Source organism: Anastrepha ludens, chromosome 5 (genome assembly GCF_028408465.1).
Source record: "Anastrepha ludens isolate Willacy chromosome 5, idAnaLude1.1, whole genome shotgun sequence".
NCBI classification, from domain to species: Eukaryota; Metazoa; Arthropoda; class Insecta; order Diptera; family Tephritidae; genus Anastrepha; species Anastrepha ludens.
This window is the reverse complement of record NC_071501.1, coordinates 62324761-62340099: the sequence shown is the minus strand read 5'-3', so window position 1 is coordinate 62340099 and position 15339 is coordinate 62324761. Positions and strand designations below refer to the sequence as shown.

General features: G+C 36.7%; 4 protein-coding genes across 4 annotated transcripts; 1 reads left to right on the top strand and 3 right to left on the bottom strand.

Moving 5' to 3' along the window:
- Positions 1 to 1319: 1319 nt before the first annotated feature.
- Positions 1320 to 3263, bottom strand: LOC128863015 (uncharacterized). The gene is made up of 5 exons (XM_054101899.1): positions 2639 to 3263; positions 2403 to 2581; positions 2126 to 2340; positions 1616 to 1975; positions 1320 to 1546 (listed from the first exon to the last, which is right to left on the bottom strand). Exons 1-5 carry the CDS (start codon positions 2910 to 2912, stop codon positions 1408 to 1410), a joined length of 1167 nt encoding a protein of 388 aa, XP_053957874.1. The 5' UTR covers positions 2913 to 3263; the 3' UTR covers positions 1320 to 1407.
- A 3263-nt stretch (positions 3264 to 6526) lies between these two features.
- LOC128864398 (probable 26S proteasome complex subunit sem1) lies at positions 6527 to 7064 on the bottom strand. The gene is made up of 2 exons (XM_054104033.1): positions 6841 to 7064; positions 6527 to 6787 (listed from the first exon to the last, which is right to left on the bottom strand). Exons 1-2 carry the CDS (start codon positions 6935 to 6937, stop codon positions 6657 to 6659), a joined length of 228 nt encoding a protein of 75 aa, XP_053960008.1. The 5' UTR covers positions 6938 to 7064; the 3' UTR covers positions 6527 to 6656.
- Positions 7065 to 12480: 5416 nt separating this feature from the next.
- Positions 12481 to 13515, top strand: LOC128863146 (uncharacterized). Its single transcript, XM_054102118.1, has 3 exons — positions 12481 to 12564; positions 12624 to 12813; positions 12886 to 13515. Coding segments are annotated over exons 1-3 (387 nt in total). The 5' UTR covers positions 12481 to 12562; the 3' UTR covers positions 13081 to 13515.
- Positions 13516 to 13647: 132 nt separating this feature from the next.
- LOC128863147 (uncharacterized) lies at positions 13648 to 15253 on the bottom strand. Its single transcript, XM_054102119.1, has 3 exons — positions 14145 to 15253; positions 13960 to 14088; positions 13648 to 13898 (listed from the first exon to the last, which is right to left on the bottom strand). The coding sequence occupies exons 1-3, from the start codon at positions 14188 to 14190 to the stop codon at positions 13804 to 13806; spliced, it is 270 nt and encodes an 89-aa protein (XP_053958094.1). The 5' UTR covers positions 14191 to 15253; the 3' UTR covers positions 13648 to 13803.
- Between the last annotated feature and the right edge of the window lie 86 nt (positions 15254 to 15339).

The window sequence follows — 15339 nt, the reverse complement described above, 5'->3', positions numbered from 1 at the left end:
GTATAGGGTTTCTTGGATAGAAATAAAACTTGGGTTGAATTGCTCAATATGCACTTGCAGGTCGGAGAAATTATTATAAAAACCTTTTGCAGTCCATTGTAGAATCTTTAGATGTTCAGGAAAAAAAGGAAAATTCTCAGTCGCTTATAAAGTTGCCTTTATAGAAGCGAGAAATTTTGAAAGACTTATAATTCTTCAAAGTAATTATCTTTTTAGAGATCTTTTCTAGTACTCACGATTTTTTTAAGACAGTAGTCGTTATTTTTTAGTAAGTTTTGAGTAAAAATTGGTATTGTTGATTTTAATGGCAAAGTGTTTGTATCTGAAGTTGAGTTTTGTTGTAGGGAGGAACAATTTTCAGCAGGTAGGAGCAGCGTTAAAGTCGCTACTAGAATTGGGTATTACGGTTGAATTGGTGAAGTTATGTTTTCGGTAGGGTTAATTTGCATTGATGATGTAGAAGAATCTGTCAGAATTTTATTTTCATTGTGGTTTTTTTTATTACATATTTGTACTTCCGAAAGCGATATTATCTGTGGATGATCATTTTTTGTGACACTAGCATATGAGCTTAGCCGTTGAGAAAGAAGTAAACTATTTTTGCATTTGTGGCGCACTTAGCCGGTACTGCATTTCTCTAGTCTTTTTATCTTAAGGATTTTCCTGACGTGGATATATTTGGTGCAGCTCCTGCCCGCTGGGGTGCTCTTCGGCGCATTGAGTACGGATACACTTGCCGCGACTGTGAGGTGGAAGGTTGCAATTATTACACGTTGGATTACTATTGCACCTTTGGTTTCTGTCCACGGAGTAGGAAGCTGGAAAATATCGAAGGTTATAACAATTTTTCCAGTATAAATTGTTTTACCCTCAATTTGGCGGGTAAATTTGTAGATACCCGTACCATGTTGATCCTTCATTTCTCGGACTATTTCGCCTTCCGTAACATACTTTAGACAAGGCGAGTAGATTACACCTTTCGCCAAATTTAATGTCTCATGTAACTTAACATTAATGGGACATGGGTTTGGAAGATTTAGCTTTTAGGAAATTATCTGCAATTCGAGCATTGCGGGTTAAGGTACATATGTAAGTTACCGTCGCAGAGTTGTGAGATTTAAATCATCTTCGTGGATATAGCTTCAATCGATTTTTTAATGGCAAATGGGTTAAGTTTTTTTTTTTTCTTCCTTGTGGGGTTATCAAGAAAGTCAGCTAATGCAGAAAAGCGATTCAGTGACCTATTTGAGAGTTCCGGCGCCGTTCACGAAAAGTTAATAAATGTGTGCCACGAACTAGTCATTGAGAAAAACAACGTCTGAACGCTTTGAATGACAGTCGGCGACTATATGTATATATTTTTATACTTAAGGGATAAGTAGAGCTGTTATACATATTCAGATTAATTCATTTGTACGAGTTCATCAACGTTGCAACGTGCTTTTGAATGTATGAATGGAAGCGCTGTTGATCATTTATAGAGCTCTCCGCCTCAACAACCTCGTCTCTTAGAGTACCGACTTGTGTCCCAAGAATCTCACATTCCCTGAAATAAAAAGTGTGTGTACTTTCTAGTAAAAAAAAAAAAAACACAAAATATTTATAAAATTCATACTTCGTTTTACATATTATTGTTTGACACTGTTTCTGTTTTTCCTCATTATATTGGGCTTGTCCATGTTTGACCCCCTCCTGTAAGGATTCCATGGCTTTTTGATGTCCAATAATCATCTGGACTAGTTGGTTCTTTTCTTTCTCAAAGCTAGCTATTTTTACTTCAGTACTCATAATTTGTTTAATAATTTCGTTAAAGCTATCTACAAACTCCGACGATAAAACTTCTTTGGAAAGTTCAACAATTTTTAGCAAATCTTGCAGCCCACTATTATCCACAATATGCGTTTTCAAATTGCTTTCAGCATTGTGGGTTTGTTGTTCGCAGTCAGAAATATTTTCTTGTATTTTTCCCAATTGACTGTTAAAAGAAGTAAGGCAGTTTAGTAGAATGTAATAAAAAAATAAAATAAAATAGGAAAAGCTGATTAGCTTCCTCAACGCAATGTGTTTGAATAATTCGGGAATACCACATTAACGAAATTACCGAAACAAATTCCCTGATAATTACGTTTGTAATTCCTGTCCTTCATCTTCGGGAACTATTAGCCTCCTTAAGTTCCGTAATTGTCCTTTAAGTTCATCTATTTTTGATTTCAGGTCTTTTACAGCATCTTGCTTTTGTTGCGAATGTTCTTTACTCTGTTTTATTTGAGAGTTAAGAGATTTTAACTCGTTTATCAGTAGTGGAATTTGTTTGGAAAGGGAAGCCACCTCCTCTTGTAACTAAAATTAGACATTAAGGCAGTTAAATATTATTTTAACCTTTTATTTTAACTCATACACACCTTTTCGGCTTTAGTATGACGTGTTTTGTTTTCCTCAATTGTATATTTTATTTCATCCACCATATTTTGTCGTTCTTTCAGTCGTTCCGTTGCCATTTTAAATACGTTTGTTTTGAACATATTGAAATAATATAAGTAATTTAAAAGAATCCTCAACATATGCGATGTCTTTTTAGGGCCTACACGAAAAAAAGTTTCATTATTTATATCCGAGAACTGGCATATAGCTAACTTACTTGGCCTCAACAAATCATAATAGGTGAACGTAAATGTTTTATCAGTTATTTTGTATATATGATCGATATGACGTACTAATTTTATTAAATACCGTCGCTTATCGCGTGTGCCCTCCTCGGAATTCGGTATTTCGACCCGGTAGCCAAACATTCTTAAATAACTTATAAGGACTTTAGTAAGCCATATCTCCGATGGGTTTGCCAAGTCTGCCTCGACCATTTTGCATTCAGCACATAATTCATTCCAGCTGTCAAGATATTCTTTGGGTAACATTTTTAGAAAATAATATTATTGAGTGTACTATATAAATTGACGCCTAGTTTAATTCGAATCAGCAGCAAAATTAACCGAAATTTAATACAACTTTCCACTAGGATACGAGTACATGAATTGAATACATATTTAATTTTCATATTTTCATTTGAATACATAATTCATTCACAATGAGTTCTTGAAATATTTAGACCGCGTTCATACAGAGAACGTTTTGCTACTTTAACTTTGCGAGTTTTTAGTCTTCGTGGCAAGTCCATGGTGGCAAGTGGATTTATTGCAGGTGATCAAGGAGAATTGAATACCGAAGTTGGCTCCTTTCGAAAACTGTTACTTTATTTTTATTAAGACTGTTGTTGTGACAAAAATCCAAATGATGTTGTGACAAAAATTCAAAATCAATTACCACAGAGAACTCATGATGTTTATGGCACAAATCTAAATAATAATTTGTTTCTTTAGCTTCAAAACTACAATTTTTCTACAACCTCTATTTTCCAAAATTTTCCCTTTATACACATATTTATCTTTAATCAAAGCCTATCTATTCTCACAGAAAATTATCACAAATAACAAGAGTTGAAAACCCGTAAAGTGTATATAATAAAAACAAATTTCACAAAAGCGGTAAGTTCTATGGATGTATGTATAAGAATAAAGGACTTATTTTAATCGAATACTTAATTGGACTCAACAGCAATTTTTCTGCGTTTTTATGCGAATCAACTACTGCAGCTGGCGCGTTCCCAAAACACTTACTTTATTTTCCCCTTTTTTTATTTTGACAAGTCTGGCCCCTATCCAATACAAAATAAACAAAAGGAGGGAAAATTATATGTTTGTGAAAACACAGTGAATGGCTTGGCAATATTGTGTTTATGAGATTTAAATTAAACAAACCAAAGAAAACGAAGTGCTGCGGGTTAAATTTTAAAAGCACAAATTAATGTAATGCCTCCAAATGCAGTTTCTTTGCGTTTTTATGCAAGACTCAACCACGTATTCCATTAACCTTGGGTAGTATCAGTGAAGCAGTTGATTTTTTTTTTTTACTTTCGCCGTGCCCATCTAGCTGTCAGCACAGAATAAAACAATGCGGATTCATTCTTTGTTTTCTACTTTGGCAATACTTTGCTTTGACAATAAAAGGTACAAAACATTGTTGTTGGTACAATGCCACCACCTTAAATGAATGCGCTTTCTAATAATCTATTAAAGAAGGCGCTTTGCATATGTACAATGCATCTAGACATCTATGAGAGCATTGATTTTTTTGTTTTTAACCATTGCATTTTTGCTATGTTCCGTTTTATTAATATAAGTATACTGCATGGTGGATTTATTACTAAATAAACTCGCTTAAAGTGTTTCAAAATGACGAATAAAAAGGGAATTATTCAAAACACGTTTTTTTGTTTCACATGCTACCAATGACGCATTCATTAAAGGTGGTTGCACTAGACCAACAACACTGTTCTTGATTGTCAAAGCAATGGTAATGGTAAAGATAATGGTAATGGTTGTACGGGTTAGAGTAAGGCCTGTATGTACTGCGACCAGATTGATTTATTGTACGCCCGTAATTACTTAATTATAATTATTTAGTATACCGAGGAATCGAACCAGCTCCTTAGGAGGGAGAAATTGGAAGTATTCCTCCTCTAGTAAGTTCGATCCCAGAATTCTGTGTCTCCTGTGGCCTAATGCCTTACAGTTGGTGATTAATTGTTCCATAGACTTCTCTATATCACAGCAGAACATGCATAATCTTGTAATAGATAACACTATTGTGTTAAAGTGTTTATTACAGGCAATGTGACCTGTAAGTGCTACACAGAGTAATCTGAGGCCCTTTTTGATCTATGTTAGAGCAGATTTTGATTTTATATTATTTTTGTTATGGCCGAAAAATGGGGTTGGTGCAATAAATAGCCCTTCTGCCCCTTTTTTGGCATAAAAGTCTGCCTTTTCGTTTCCTTCGTGTCCCTTATGTCCTGGTACCCAAATCAGTGACAGCTGATTATGAGTGGCCAGTTTGTTGAGTGCATTGTTTCACTCTATTAGGACTTTTGACTTGAATGTGAAGCTATTCAAAGCTTTTTGAGAACTGGCTGTATTTTAATTTTTAATTTCTCGAACCCTCTTTTGGATACGATTTCCACTGTTTCCATTATGGCAAAGAGCTCTGCATGGAAAATTGTTGTATCTGTACTTAGAATCAATAAATGACGCAGAAATAGGCATTTAAGTTAATGGGATATATGTATGTATATGCATAAATAACATTCGATACGCAGACGATGCAACGTTAGCAATAAACAATTTGTAGGATCTCCAAACTAATGTAAACAAAGTGGAAAAACACAGCAAAGTCTTCGGGCTATATATAAATATTAATAAAATCAAATTATTGAAAAAGCAGAAACTATTCCTATGCGATACTAACCATAGGGGGCAAAACAATAGAGAGAGTAAAAAGTTTCAGGTATCTGGGTGTATGGCTGAATGACCAATTGGACCATGATCATAAGATAAGAGGCAGAATAGAAATGGCTAGAGTGGCCTTCATAAAGATTAAAGAGATACTGACACGCCGGGACTTACCAATTGTGTTAAAGACAAGATTTTTAAAATGTTATGTATGGTCAACACTCTTATATGGATTCGAGGCCTGGACATTGAAAATCATAAGCATACGCCGACTAGAATCTTTCGAAATGTGGTGCTATAGAAATATGTTGAGAATAAGCTGGAATGACAAAACATCAAATGACGTAGTGCTAAATAGAATGCAAACCTCTAGGAACATGCTTACCGACATAAATAGAAGAAAAGTCGCTTATTTCAGACACATAACAAGAGGTGACAAGTATATTTTAAAACTGCTGATGCAAGGAAAAATTGAAGGACAAAGAGGAATTGGTAGGAAGAAAATGACATGGCTAGACAACATCAAAGAGTGGACAGGGCTCAAACCAATCGGCGAACTACCAGCGGCAGCGAGAAACACAAAAATATAATGACATCATTAATAATATGACCTGACAATCGTACGACTAAGATCATAATGACGTTTGTATGTAATCGCGAACATCCAGAATGGATACGCCGATTAAGAAGAAAATTTTAATAGTTATATGTATGTTTTTCTTTGCATAAATATATTTTAAAATACTCGTAGAATAAATTTTTTATTACAATTGTGAACTTTTTCCTTAGTAGCAAAAGTGTGCTCCACACAAAGGCCCCTTACTCAATGATGGAGGTCCCAAGGAGGTATGACGATTATAATAGGAAAGAGTATGCAGTGTGTCGGAGAACAGCACTTTCAATGGTAATCCCACGTAAAAAGATTGTAGAAAAATCATTGCCAGTGCATAGGTGAGGTACAAGTCCCTGTCAAAAAGATTACAATTTTCAAGTAGTGGTAAACTTTCATAACTGAAGGTAGCACTTATCTTTTACGTTCTTTCGAAGTAGTTTTTCACTATGACAATAAAGTCATAATTATTAATTTTAAGTACACTTCAAGCGAATGTTAATATATAAAAATGAATTCACTCCTAGTTATTCGTATTATTCGCACTTTTACTCTTACTGTTCAAACAAATAAATTGGATGAAATAAATGAAGTTTATATTTTTGTTTAGTTTTTTAGTGTCGATTTCGCGGTATGTTCAAATATAGTTGAACTTATGTATGTCTCATGCGCATATAAAACTATTTCTATTAGACATTTTGTATTCATGTTTCCATAGCTTGTTTTTCTAAATGTGCTTTCAGTTGCTGGTTAAAATCATCTTCGACATTGTCATCATCCCAGTTATCTTCCCACACATTCACCTCGTCTTGGTCATCATCTGCGATATTGAAATCTGGAAAAATTTCGCCGATTATAAATTTTGTTTAAGTGAGATGAAATATTAACCTTCGGCGGGGAATTCCTCGAACTCGTCATCTTCTTCTAAAAGTCCTAAATCTCCTTTCGTATTTTTATCTTTCTCTTTGTCTTTATCTAACGACATTTTGTAGAAAAATTAGGAAATACAAATTTACTTCAGACTCTATTTAAAGGTAATATTTAATAACCAACAAATTTTCGCGTTCTTTACTGAAAAACACTGCCGAGTCATCTGTCAGTTCTACACCAACGAGTGACATGAACGAACCTGGCCATACTGTGTCATTTGGTACTTAGTGCTGCCAATTTGTTATATTGAAAAATACGTAATAATTCGTTCACATATAAGTAGATTATCTACTTTTTCGTTCTTAACACCCGATCCGTAATTAAAAAGCTAGATTACCCATAGAAAATTTCTCTCCCAAAATCTGAGATTATAAAATAATCCTAAATAATAATGATACTTTTCAACATACAACCCTGTGTTTTCTGTGTTATCGATAATTATTATTTCGAATGTAAGGAGAAACATCAAAATAAAAACTGAATGAAATGGATGCCGGCAAAGAAAACAGGTCTGCAAACATAATTCTAATAAAATTTTTGTTAAATATTATTAATTATCAATTCATTTTACAGAAAAAAAACGTGTGTCTATAAACGTTTTTCCATGCGCATTGCTGCCATAATTTTTTGCCACCTCAGTAAACGTCGCATACGGATTTCCTCCAACCTTTTTGTTATTAGCAGCCATTTGCGCAATTGAATTAGTTATTTCTTCTACCTGTATTTTCTTCATATCGTTATAATAATAATAAAAGAAACCAAAAACACTGAAATATTCCACCAAAACAATTTCTATGAAGAAAAACCTCTCAAAGCAGTATTGACAGGTAATCTGCCATATATGAACGGGTAGATTAATTTGGGGGATTTATAGGTGATTAATACATATGTGAACGCATTATTACAACGAAGCGTCGCCACCGAATTTAGCAGTTAAGTCAAATCATTTGCCAATTTAAAATGAGAGAATTGTGAATGTATTAGTAAAAAAAGTGTTTATTGTAAATAATCATTTCCCAGAACTTGAAAAACCGAGTTCAGCTCCAGAAAACTAAAATATACAGAAATATTTCGATTGATAAAACTATGCAAAAGCCATAAGGTTCCCCAAATCTTGTTCCATCTTAACATAAAAACTGCAGCATTTATATAAATATTTACAAACAAAAAAATTTTAATTTACAAACCTTGTTAAAAATACCGGTTTCACATAAAGTTTTCTTACAAACATTCATTTTTTCCCGTCCTATTTAATAATTTATTTCTCCATGAAACAGAGAGAAAAATACCTTAAAAGGGTACTAACTTTGCTGTGTTCCCCCTTTTCTGACCAACAGACTCCCTCGTCAACCTTCCGTCCTATTTCAACCTTAAAAAACTAAACAAAAAGAGGCAAATTTATTTAGTTTATGTACATATTTACATCTTACTTTCTTTAATTAAGCCAACTAAAATTTAGTATATTTTCCTCCGTGCAGTTTCAAATTATTATTCATTACCCCAAAAATTATACAATTGATATTATTCGAAGTAAAAGAACCTTTAATTCTTATTATGCTGCTTGGTGTTAATCTAAAGAACTTCCGCGAAGTTCCAAAATAAAACTTCCGAGAAATCTATATATATAAAAAGAAGTTACATTTCCTTGGTAATCTTATAACTCAAGAACGGGCTCACCTATCCAAACCAAATTTTTAGGCTTTGTTTGGACTATTCAGTAGATGGTTTGTGTTTTAAAATTTTATGAATCGGATACCAGGGTCTCGAGAAATAGGCCAAAACGTGAACCCGGGTAACCCTAGGATGTGTTTGTACAATATGGGTAGCAAATGGAAGCTGTTGATGATTCTATAGTATAGAGTATTTTTGATGCCGCTCCGTGACTAGGGTCTCGAGATATCGGACAAAATGTGGACCCCGATAACTTAAGGATGTGTTCGTACAATATGGGTTGCAAATGGAAGCTGTTGATGATTCTATAGTATAGAGTATTTTTGATGCCGCTCCGTGAATATATATTGCAACAAATCAGGAAGGTTAGCGAAACTACTGGCAATACCGAGCGAATGAAATACCAAAAAAAAAACATCAGTATCAGATGACAAGGCAGAAGTTGTCACACTTCCACGACAGTCGGTCGGCTTTGAATATATACGCCTCGGTAACGGCTTCCAAATTCATTGTATTGCAAGAGCGTAAATAAGCAAACAAAAGGGGCCGGAATTATTTTTATGTGAAGAGGAAGAGTAGGCGAAAGCAATTGAAACAACCAAAAACAAGAAGTTAAACGCACATACACACACTTTCTTGTCACGACGTCTTCCGCATAAAAACGCAAACAACTGTATTTGGAAGCTTTACATTAATTTGTGGTTTCACAATTTTAACACACGGCACTTCGTCTTCAGTAGTTTGTTCAGTTTAAACCTCACAAATCACAATATTACCAAACCATTCACTGAATTTTCACAAACATTTTCCATTTTTCCCCCTTTTGCTTGTTTTGTTCGTTTGTTTCGTATTGGAAAGGGAACTGACGTTAGACTTCTCAAAATAAAAAAAGCGAAAAATGAAGTTACTGTTCTGGTGCACAATTCGCTTTGCGCCTAGTTCTGTTCGTCGAGAGAGGACTTTACTGCTCAGTTGCCTACTTAGTCCAAAGTAGCACTTGTTGGCAAGAGAGATTGTACGTTGGATTTCAAGGCTGACATTATTTAGGTGTTAATGATGGTTCCTAAATAAACGAAGTATTTTACAACCTCGAAATTATAACTGCCTACAGTGACGTGGGTGCCGATGACAGGAGGTACTTCGTTTTGTCCTCGTTTACCACCAGACCCATTCGCTTTGCCTTTTATCCAGTTTGGAGAAGGCAGAACTAACAGCGCGGTTGTTAAGGCCGATGATGTCGATATCATCGGCATACGCCAACAATTGTACGCTATTATAAAAAATTGTGCCTGAGCCATTAAGTTCTGCGGCTCGTACGATCCTCTCCAACATCAAGTTAAAGAAGTCACACGACAGCGAGTCACCTTGTCTGAAACTTCGTTTGGTATCAAACGGCTCGGAGAGGTCCTTCCCAATTCTAACGGCGCTGCTGGTGTTGAGCAACGTCATCTTGCATAGCCGCACTAGTTTTGCGGGGATACCAAATTCAGACACCGCGGCATACAGCAAACTCCTTTTCGTACTGTCGAATGCAGCTTTGAAGTCGACGAAAAGATGGTGTGTGTCGATTCTCCTTTAATGGGTATTTTCGGAGATTTGGCGTATTGTGAATATTTGATCGATGGTAGATTTTCCAGATCTAAAGCCACACTGATAGGGTCCAATCAGTTGGTTGACGGTGGGGTTCAGCCTTTCACACAATACGCTCGCTAGAACCTTATAGGCGATATTTAGAAGACTAATCCCGCGATAATTAGCACAAATTGCAGGATCGCCCTTCTTATGGATTGGGCAGAGCACACTTAAATTCCAATCGGCAGGCATGCTTTCATCTGACCATATTTTGCATAGGAGCTGATGCATGCACCTTTCCAGCTCCTCGTCGTCAACGATTGGGGTATCGGGATCTTCACATTCTCTGTGAGATGCGCTGCTGTCACTGTTTAACAGGTTCGAGAAGTTTTCCCTCCATAATTTAAGATTGCTCCATTCTGTAAGCCGCCGAACTTTCTGGTAGAATTTTCGGGCGTTGTTCCTATTGACCAGCCTCTCAAACTCCTCGCACTCACGTATTTGAGCCTCTCGTTTCTTCTTTCGGATAATACGTCTATCTCCCTTTTTTACCTCTCTGTAGGGATCCCGCATGGCTCGCGTTGCGCCCGATCGCAGCGTGGCTCTATAGGTGGCATCCTTTCTTTCTGCGGCAGCATGACATTCCTTGTCGTACTGACTGTTTTTTCGGTCTCGCCGGAATCCGATTTCTTCTTCGGCAGCGGTACGTAGAGAACGAGAAATGTTGCTCCATTGTTCGTGCATGCCGGTTTGTTGGGCAGTACTCTCTGAGAGCAGGAGTGAGAGTCGAGTGGCGAATCGCTAGGTTAGGTGAGGTGAAATGACACAGCTAACTCGTTAAGAGAGGTTGGCGACTGTTTTGTGAGGGATTTTATCGCCGCTTGGCTATCAACGAAAACGTAGATATCATTTCGAGATATCGCATCACGCTGAACCCGTGACGTGGCTTTCATTATTGCCATTTCCTTCTTCTTCTTAAATGGCGCGATAACCGCTTAAATCATTCTGGACGAGTTTAACAAAGCTTTGTTAAACATTACTGCCATCAGTTCAGCCTGAAATACACTACAGTAGTCGGTGGGCCGAAAACTGAAGGATATGCTCAGATGTTCGGAGTATACACATGCGCCCACCCTGCCCTCGAGCATTTAGCCATCTGCGTATACATGGATGGCCCTGTCTTACATCGTCCCATTCCCACTCTTCCCTTAGGATAGGAGGGTCGTGAACATTGTAATGGCAAGTGTAGGCGGGAGTGCATAGTCCACCAGTCCGGAAAGGTCCAGAGTGCCCTTCACAGAGGAACTGGAAGATTGTTTCCTTTTTCTCCGGTTGTTTACAACTGTCACAGTATATGTTTTGAGGGATGCCCATTTTGGGTGCTTGTTCTCCAACAGACCAAAAGCCAGTTATACTGACGCTAGTGTCCAGGTGTCCCGTCTTTTCATGTTTAACAATGTTGACGACTGTTTGAGGTTGCTAATTTTGCATTTCGTTTGGTCTCTCCATCTACAATCCGCGATTCGGAGTTCAATGTTCAATGTTCCGATGTCCAGGGACCCAGATTAAGGTAACTTTACGGTTTTCACTCAAGGTGGTGAGGCTATTCCTGCTTTGTTCCACCACTTTAGAGGTTGTTGTAGGCGAACCCAGTGATTGGATTGCATTATAGAATTCCTTTAACATGGATGTAATTCTGGATTTAGAACCTATAATCAGATTACGCGAATGATTTCCGTCTTCGCTTTCCCATACGCGGTGCAAAACTCTATCAATGACTTTAAGACTATTCCACTGTACCCAATATGCCTTAGCCACAGGACTTTCTTTCACCATTTCAGTTTTGGATGATCTCTTTCCAACGACTTTCGCGTTTATGATCGTTTTTAAGTCAGCATCATTCAATTGACTCTCCCTTATCGTACTTGGTTCCCACTCATCGGGTTCCAAGTGCATTGATGTGATGTTTACACTTGATATCACCAGGTCGCCGAGGTACTGAATCAGCCTTAACTTCTTGCTTACCTTTACGATGCCCAAGATGTTTTGTTTTTCAGAGTCTGTTGCTTCCTTCCGCTTGAGCTCGTCTTCGGTTGGCTATGTGGTATTCTGCAATTGCGTGCAATATTTCCAGCCTTACCGCAGATCTAGCACTTTATCTCCGAGCTTCTGGGTCGTGTAAAGTGAGGAAAATACTGTCTTATTACTCTCTTTATTGTTTCTTCTAGCGCAATAGAGTCTTCAACATCAACGGGAGGAATTTGTGCACTGGGGTGGTTTTCTGTAATTCGATATCGAGCAAAAACGATATTCGAAGTAATCGTTTTTGCTTTCTCTAACAAAAAATGTTGTAGCGTTATATCGAACGTTCGATAGATACAGCTCGACCCCACTTTTGCTCTCGTTTTTCATTTTCTGAGCTGCTTATTTCTTCAAAATGTAAGTTCAAAATGTAAATTTTTTTTGAAATTTTAGGTTTTATATAGTTATTTACACAGGTCTCAACAAACAAACGCTGCTCAACTAAATATAATGGTAAAATATATGGAAAGGCACGATTCATTAGCTAAAAATAGTTTACAGAGTGCAGCTAATGGCCGTTCGAAGAAGAAACAATTATGGGATAAGCTAACGGAATTGTTAAATAGTAATGGACCCCCCGTGAAGCCAACAAAAGGATGGCAGAAAGTTTGTATTAACACTTACCATTACTTTTAAACATTTTTCATTTGAGGTAATAAATCCTTGTAAAACCCCTAGGTATGGACTGACTACAAGTACAATACAAAACACAAGCTTACCCAGCGCATGAAAAGCATGACGAAAACGGGTGGTGGTCCGTATGATGCGATTGCATTGAATCATATGGAGGAATGGATAGTTGCCGCAGCCAAAATAAGCGAGCATATATTGAGAGTACCAGGCACAACTTCATATGGTTGCCATACAGACTGACCTAGCTGTTCCACTGCGGCTCCTCAGGCAGACGATACCTTCGTTAGCGAATACTTGAGCCAAATCTCGAGCGCCGATAATTCTTCGAGTGACGACGAAGGCAAAACCTCAAGCAAGACTGAGACGCCAAAAATTAATATACGTGAGGAAGTGGAAATCGACGAGGGTCAACAAGCTGCTAAAAGAAAAAGGTATTCAGACCCCAAAGTCAAAATAATTGAAAAAGAGATTGAGAAGCAAGAAAAATTTGAAAGTGAAGTATTGAGGCTTTTCGAAGAGAGCAATGAAATCGCAAAGAGGAAACTGCAACTAAAGGAGACACAAATTGCAACTGAAGTGCAATATAAAAAAATGAAGATTCAAGTCTTAGAGTATGACTTGAAAAACCTGAAATGTGAAATCGCATTGCTAAAACGAAAAATGAATTAATAATGAGTTACTTTATGTATATGATAACTTTAAGCTTAGTTATTTACTTTTTATAAAAAGAAAGACATAGGTATACCTGAGAAGTGAAGTACAATTTTTTGTTATACTTAAGGCATTTTATTTAATTTATCAACAATAAAATTAAATTTTTACATTGCTGGTTGGGAAAGATGGTCTTTTATTCTCTTTCTTATCCTTTCTGATAATCGATTGTTTATGTCCAATAGTGTACATTCTAACAGTCCTTCTTGTCTTGGAGTTAGAGTTTCGTTGCTGAATTGAAATGGAATATTTCTATTGATACATACATTGTGAAGAGCGGCGCAAACGTGCAAATAATGTTGGGTTGTACCTTGGCTTTCTATCGTCCGATAATATTCTCCAGCGGCCTAAAGTGAACAATGCAATTAATGTTAGTATATTTACCTTTGATTCAATAAATGCAGGAACCTTTGTATACGCCAATGCTTCTAGCCTTACTATGAATATCGTTGAAAATACATTTGCCTACGTCGGTCTCACTTTCGCGTAATCGATACGGGGGCATAAGCCATGGCTCAAGAGGGTATCCAGAATCCCCTAAAAATATACATATTTATTCCCGTCTCTTAATTTTTTCCTATTTAATTACTCACCTAATAGCCACGAACTTGTATCTCCATTATTATAGCGCCGCTCCATTACCTTCCTCTCATTTGAGGCTTTCCAAACAAAGGAATCATGCGCGTTGGAAAGATCAGGTGGAGAAGGACTTGGCTTCACTTGGTGTGTCCAACTGGCGCCGGTTAGCACGAAAAAGAAACGACTGGCGCGCTTTATTAAACTCGGCCAGAATCGAATAAGCGGTTATCGCGCCAATTAAGAAGAAGAAGAAACAAAACACATAATTTAAACGAAAAGAATCACCGAGACAAAAATATCAGATGTTCTAATAATACCACCCCTTATAAATGCGCCTTGATTTGTCCTTGGCGAATTGACGATATATGTATGCACAGAAAATAAACCCTTGCCTTGGGGTTAACAGTTTTTTAATATGGTGAAAAAATTTTACACTTCTGCTGTGCCAATTCGAAACTTTTGTTTGCTAGTAATTTCTTAAGGTAACTTGATGCAATCGAAAAGCGACGAATTGAGTGATTAAAAAATATAGGAATTATATAGAAATACAAGCATTTGTTTTACATTTAAGCGATAATTTTAGAACATAAAACACGTCAAAACCGATGGGCCCACTAACTCACATTGCATGCGCAAGCCATAACAAAATGATCGAGTAAGCTTCGTCGCTAGCGAGTATGGCTATAGCTCATTAGGCTGCACTGCCTTGTACACACATGTAATTTAATTTGCCGACATATGTTCATTTGCTTCATCTATTCACCACTTGGCCTTATAAATCGGCATAGTACCTCTCTCGGTTAATATTTGGAATTTTAACAAAATAATAAAAACTGCTGTTAAATTATGAAAGCGCAAATGATATAAAGCCTCCAGATGATCTTTTTTCTTGCTTCTCCTCCCTCTTTGTTTCGTTTCTTTTGTTTCTTGGCTGGGGAAACCTTGTCACTATCATCTTGAGTGGAGGAGATATTCAGTGTTAAACTGCCATTCTTTGCTCTTTAAAATTATAATAAGCACTTCATAAAATTTGAGTGTTTTCCTGTTAACTCATCTTGAAAAAAGTTTAATTTTTAGTTTTTAGTTGTGGTTGACATGTAATGGAAATGCTTACAGCTTTTTAAATGTCATTTTGAAGAATTGTAACATGTGGATATAATATTTCAGATGGGATTATTTTGTGAGCTATGTGTAGTGTGCTTTAGTGCT